Genomic DNA, 6,516 nt, shown 5'->3' with positions numbered 1-6,516 from the left:
TGCGGTGAAACATGCTCCCTATATGGTTAAAGAGTTCTTTAGAATCAGCTTCATTATTCTTCTCCTGGTTGGTTCCAAAACTACCGCATGTTGTTGAGGAGGTCGTCCCTCCGTACAGAGCCACTGACTTCAGAAGTCATTTCAGGCTCTGCAGAGGACAAGTGGAGGGAGGCTTATCGACAGCATTTCAAGGCTAAATATAATCACTGATATTCGCATGTCAGTTTGAGTCTCTTCTTTGCTAACTAGGACCTTATGACCACGCTGGGACCACACTACACGAACAGACAGCAAACCAAACGACCTGTCTGTGGACTCTGACTAACCAGGAGGCGTATAAGAGTGTGGCAGACGGATTCAACATTTCAAAATCTACACTTTCAACACATCTCCATCACTTCTGTTCCCTGGTCGCCACACATCTGTCTCATCGCATTTTGCGGCCTACAGGGGAAGCACGCCACACGTCCCAGTTACACTTTCAAACAGCTGGATTTCCAAATACAGTCTGTGCTGTCGATGGGTGTCACGTTCCCATTGTTAAACCACATTCCAACAATCCCATAGCCTGTTACAACAGGAAACAGTTCCATTCCATCCTCACCGGATTCTGAGACAGTGTCACGTAAATGTAGGTCACCCTGGTAGTTGGCATGATGCCAGAGCATCGAGCAACACCGATGTTCCACGGCTGTTGGAAGAGGATCCTCAGGCCCTGGTCCCAGAGGGAATGCACATCATCGGTGATTCAGCTTATCCTCTGTTTCGACAACCGATGAAACCCGATACCGGGATAGCACCTAACCGCCAGGCAGCGGCGCTTTGTAGAAATCACCTGCTTCTGATCGTGGCCAAGACCAGAGAGATGGTGGTAATGGTAGTAATTTTATTTATTTATTTTCATTGTACTGTGCATTTTTATACTAAATATTGTATCTGTCTATCTATCTATTTCATTTTTTTGAATGGAACGGGTTTAACATCAAGAATATAATTTATTTTCTTTATTGTTATTTAATTTATCAATAACATTATTATTGTGTGTAAATGATAAAGTTTATGAAGTATGTGATGTTACACTCTCCGGTCCACTAGGTGGCGGCATGCACCTTAAACGTTGGTTGTAGTCCGCCATTAGACTGAAAGAAGAAGAAGTAGAAGAAGACGAAGAAGAAGAAGAAGAAAACGACGACGAAGACTCATCTCCCGGTAGCCTACAAAGCTATTGAAGTTAGCTTAGCATACTAGCTGGAAACAGACCGACAGCGCTAGTCAGAGTTTAATGGAGAGTAAAGAGCAGAACGAACGACAACAGAAACTACTGGATGCTGTTTTCAACCCGGAAGTCCGGATACAACGAGCACGTGGGTTCACTTTATTTCTTCTCAGTTCTCAAACACTGTTCATGCTCCGGCTGATAACTTTTAACGTAGTTTGGAGTGAAACTCTGTTGATTCAATGAATCTTGTTCTTCTTCCTCTGATCTGTTCTCTCAGCTTCTAGATGACAGAAAATATTTAAACTTAAAGTACAAGTTTGTTCTCTTTGATGACACCACGTGGATTTTGCAGCTTGTTGAATTCTAAAATGGTTGATATGTTCATGGTCACATAATGAGTTCATACATCAATGGCCTCCTCCTGGTTATACTTCAACAGTTATTATATAAAGTTATTCAATAACTTCCCTGTTAGAAAGTGTAGCGTGACCAACCCTTGACCTATGGAGTGGTCTCGTGTGACGTCACAGTTTAGCTGTCGGCCATGTTGGAGTACACACAAAGCCACTGGCATGCACGGCTGAGTCGCATAACCTATCGATGGTGAACTTTTGTGCTGTCTTTGGTTGTGGCAGCAGAGCTGATAGAGACAAGAAATCATTCTTTCGTTTGCCAGCGGTCATTACACATCAAGGAAATGACACGAAGGAGCTATCCAAGCGACGTCGCGAGAAATGGCTGTCACGCATCTCTCGAGATATAAAGGAATGGAATTTGGCGTACACTCGAGTATGTGCGGATCACTTTATAAGTGCTCAGTGATTTTATTTACAAATTCGTTTGTGAACAGTATTTAATAAAGGAAATATAAATTAAACTTTTACATGAGAAGGTTACCGAAGCTTCATCGGCCCGTGACAGCAGTCGGTGCCAGAGACGTGTCGAGCGCGTACAACAGGCGAAACACAGAGATGCAGCCTCAGCATTGCTTGATATGAGTTTAACGTCAGATCATATATATATGTATGTATATATATATATATGTGTGGGGGGGGATGAAGTTAGGAGTTAGTTGAAAGTGAATTCCTACACACACGCACACAATGACGTGCATGTACAATGTAAACAAACACACGTGTCTGTTTGCGCTGAGTAAACATTGAATATTGCTAAATATTTGACCAGATCTGTATATATTTACCCTCCCAATGACGAGATGAGAATTCCCGACGACCGTTGCTTTGACGTCTCGGACCCATCCACTGACACACTGATTATAAGCGTCGAGCCCTTTGTAGCACTCCAACTCGTCTTTTGTGTAAGGACTGGGGGTGTTCACGAGATACGCGTAGATGTTGGCGTAGTTTACCGATGGAAGATAAGTAGGATCGGCACTGAAACGATCTGCACTCATCGTATAGGGATCCAAGTTACCAATAACCTTCAACTTGGCCAGGTAGCGAACCTTTGATGCACTATCCAGTGATTCAAAGTATTGTATTTTCGCCGCACTTCCTTGTTTACGCGCCGCCATGTAGGTTCTGTATGTACTCCAACATGGCCGACCGACCTCGTAACTAAGGAGATCGTGACGTCGGTGAGACCACTCCATAGGTTCATGACAGCAGTCTCTAGAGCAGGGGTCACCAACCTGTTTGAAACTGAGAGCTACTTCAAAGGCAACATTTATTTCTGTTTCAACATTTGAAGGTCAGAGGTATTCCATCTCTGATATTTTTGTAAATAGCTTTCTTGACAGTTTTGTATGAATAAGCACATTTGTAGCAATTTCTTCAAAATCACACCTGTTATATTTTTGTACAAAAGATCACAAATCATTAACTATCATATCTAGGGATGGGTATCGTTTGGGTTTCTTCCGATACCGGTGCCTGAACCGATACTTTTTTCGTCAAATTGAACAATATATTAACTGTTAACAGTTTACAGTATACTTAAATAAATATAAATAAATACAAAACACTTGGCTTCAAACTTTTTAACTTCAAACTATGAACAATATATGAACAGTTTGCAGTATACTAAAATAAATACAAAACACACACTCTGTACACACACGACAGCTTCAAACTTCAGGTTTGTTTCTAAGCCTGTACGGCTCGTCCGGTTGTAATAATAATAGCGGAGGACCGAGGCTATCGTTACTTGCTGCCAGGACGGAGTCATCAGAATGGTGTAAAAAAGGTATTTCAATCGGCTCAGGCACCGAAAGGAAGCACCGAAATCTGCGTTGCGTTTCGGTCCGGTAGATACCGGTCGTATAGGTACCGGTGCCATACCGGCACCGGGTTTCGGTACCCAACCCTAGTCATATCTTCATATCATGTCTCGTTTGTACTAACCACTACCTTTGTAACATCTTTGAACAAATCATGAACTCTGTCCCATGTTTATACAAATGATCAGTTATGTATCAACTCTTTCACATTTTGTTATTTAATCCTATTCCGTTAGTACTAATCACCAAATCTGTAGCATTTTTAACAAATCATAACGTCTGTCTGTAAATGTCTTAGTGGGAAGCCTGGCATTACATACTGTTCACCAATGTACTGTAACCTGGTGTATAATTTCACACTGCAACTCTGAGTGAGTCTTGTAGATGTGCATCAGTATGTTCTGTGTTTGTTATTGATGAAGTCCATGTAAGAAATGCAGTGGTGGGCCGTGCATTTTATACCTAAAGGGAGTGTGAGAGGGAATGATGGCAGGAAATAAAAGTGTATGTACAGGAGACTATTTGCTCAATACTAATATTTCTTTGTAACATCTCGGTGTGTGTTTACTGTTTTCCTGCAGACGTCCAGCAGCTGTTGGTGGTTAAAGAAGAGGTTCCCCCTGAGCAGCAGGAGTGGAGCTCCAGTCTGGACCAGGAGGACCCAGAGCCCCCACACATTAAAGAGGAACAGGAGGACCCAGAGCCCCCACACATTAAAGAGGAACGGGAGGACCCAGAGCCCCCACACATTAAAGAGGAACAGGAGGACCCAGAGCCCCCACACATTGAAGAGGACCCAGAGCCCCCACACATTGAAGAGGACCCAGAGCCCCCACACATTAAAGAGGAACAGGAGGACCCAGAGCCCCCACACATTAAAGAGGAACAGGAGGACCCAGAGCCCCCACACATTGAAGAGGACCCAGAGCCCCCACACATTGAAGAGGACCCAGAGCCCCCACACATTAAAGAGGAACGGGAGGACCCAGAGCCCCCACACATTAAAGAGGAACAGGAGGAACTCTGGATCAGTCAGGAGGGAGAGCAGCTCCAAGGGCTGGAAGAGGCTGATGTCAAGTTCTTATTCACTCCTGTGAAGACTGAAGAGGAAGCTCAGTCCTCACAACTTCATCAAAGACAAACTGAACAGATGGAAACAGATGCAAATGGAGAGGACTCTGGAGGACCAGAACCAGGCAGGAACTTACATCCAGATAGACATCAAGGACCAGATACTGATGACAAGACTGGAGAGTCTTCTGACACTGATAACAGTGATGGTTGGAAGGAGACCAGAGAACGTCAGTCAGGTTTAAACTCTTTGAAACCTGATAAAGTCCTTGTAAGTGATTCAAGATGTAGTGCTGGTAAGAAACTATTTAGATGCTCAGAGTGTGAGAGAATATTTGTCAAGAGTGGAAATCTGAAGAAACACGTGAGAATCCACACAGGAGAGAAACCTTTCAGCTGCTCAGTTTGTAAGAAATCTTTTGCACGCAAACACGTTTTACAGACACACATGATAATCCACACAGGAGAGAAACCATTCAGCTGCTCAGTATGTGAGGAAAGTTTTGCTAGAACTGGAGATGTGAAGAGACACATGAAAACCCACACAGGAGAGAAACCTCACAGCTGCTCAGTATGTAAGAAATCTTTTGGAGAGAAACATGTTTTACAGATACACATGAGAATCCACACAGGAGAGAAACCCTACAGCTGCACAGTATGTGAGGACAGTTTTGCTAGAAGTGGAGATCTGAAGAGACACATGAGAATCCACACAGGAGAGAAACCCTACAGCTGCTCAGTTTGTAAGAAATATTTTGCACAAAAACAGGTTTTACAGATACACATGAGAATCCACACGGGAGAGAAACATTTCAGCTGCTCAGTTTGTGATAAAAGATTTATGCGCAACACAGATGTAAAGGTACACATGAAAACTCACACAAGAAAGAATCCGCTTTAGCCCTTTTACCCAATCAGCCCTCTGCATATCACTTCGAGCGGTGGGCCCATAGGGCGGCTGCTCAATGTAGATTTTTCGGGTTGTTCCTGGTCGAACTCTTAATCACAGTTATGTACTTTTATTGAAGTGACATTTGGTGTGTGTGTGTGTCTACAGATGTCTCACTTGACACTTGCATTGAGCACTGTTGGACTCTACAGGAAATAGACTCCATCAAAATAAGACAGCAAACTACACCATCATGTCTCAGCTACACGTGTAAATAAAACTGAAACACAATATTGTTCACATAATAATCTATAAACCATCTGACGAATGTGCAGTTTGCTTGCTGAAATAATCCTGACAAACCAATGTACTTACAACTTCCCTTTCTGAATCAGTTTATGTTCCTCCCAAAGCTGTAATAGAAGCAGGAACATCACTTCATTTCACACTTCAGATAGCTTTCATATTGATAGACGATAGTTATGTCTGGGTTTTGGTTTGCAGAGAGACACGTTCAGTCTCCGTCTGTCTCCTGCCTGAATCAGATGAGATGCAGATATAATTTATCACATTTAACTTGTGAAACAGTGTGTGTAGAAAAGGGCAGAGATAGCATTTCAAGTGCATTCATTTCCTGCTCTTTGTAACAAACCAGATAAACCCTCTTTTTGACGCCCCAAGAGCTGAGGATTATGGGAGGATTATGTGAGATCTGTGATGAAATTTGACAGTTATCTGAACAGAAAGGCTTTAAGTGATGTTTTTCTTTACATAGATCAAACCAGCCAGAGAGTGTTTGACCAATAAAACATATTTTGGTAGTTGCTGAAGGAGAATGAGCTTGTCTTAAAGACCGATACCGCCATCTTGTGGCTTAATTAATCCAGGCAGTTAAATAAAGTAGATCACTTGATTTCCATCGTGATTATTGTTTTCCGAGTCTGGGCTCAAAAACATGTCTTTTCAGTTAGTAATCATGAGGAGGTGAAACAGGAGTTATTAGCCAAATAAGTTTAAAAAATCACAATTAGATAGGGCACATGAAATAACAAGTTGGAATATAAAATATGAAAGCGTATGGACCTCTGCAGACTGGAT

General features: G+C 42.5%; 1 protein-coding gene across 1 annotated transcript; it reads left to right on the top strand.

Annotated features, from left to right (window-relative positions):
• Positions 1 to 3,076: 3,076 nt before the first annotated feature.
• On the top strand, positions 3,077 to 5,624 carry LOC306790510 (uncharacterized protein; the record flags this gene model as incomplete). Its single annotated transcript, XM_079286833.1, has 2 exons — positions 3,077 to 3,080; positions 4,250 to 5,624. 2 exons carry the CDS (start codon positions 3,077 to 3,079, stop codon positions 5,428 to 5,430), a joined length of 1,185 nt encoding a protein of 394 aa, XP_079142959.1. The 3' UTR covers positions 5,431 to 5,624.
• Between the last annotated feature and the right edge of the window lie 892 nt (positions 5,625 to 6,516).

Source organism: Melanostigma gelatinosum (assembly GCF_949748355.1).
Source record: "Melanostigma gelatinosum genome assembly, chromosome: 16".
NCBI classification, from domain to species: domain Eukaryota; kingdom Metazoa; phylum Chordata; class Actinopteri; order Perciformes; family Zoarcidae; genus Melanostigma; species Melanostigma gelatinosum.
The sequence above is the reverse complement of the archived record's forward strand: the minus strand, read 5'-3'. Positions and strand labels throughout refer to the sequence as shown.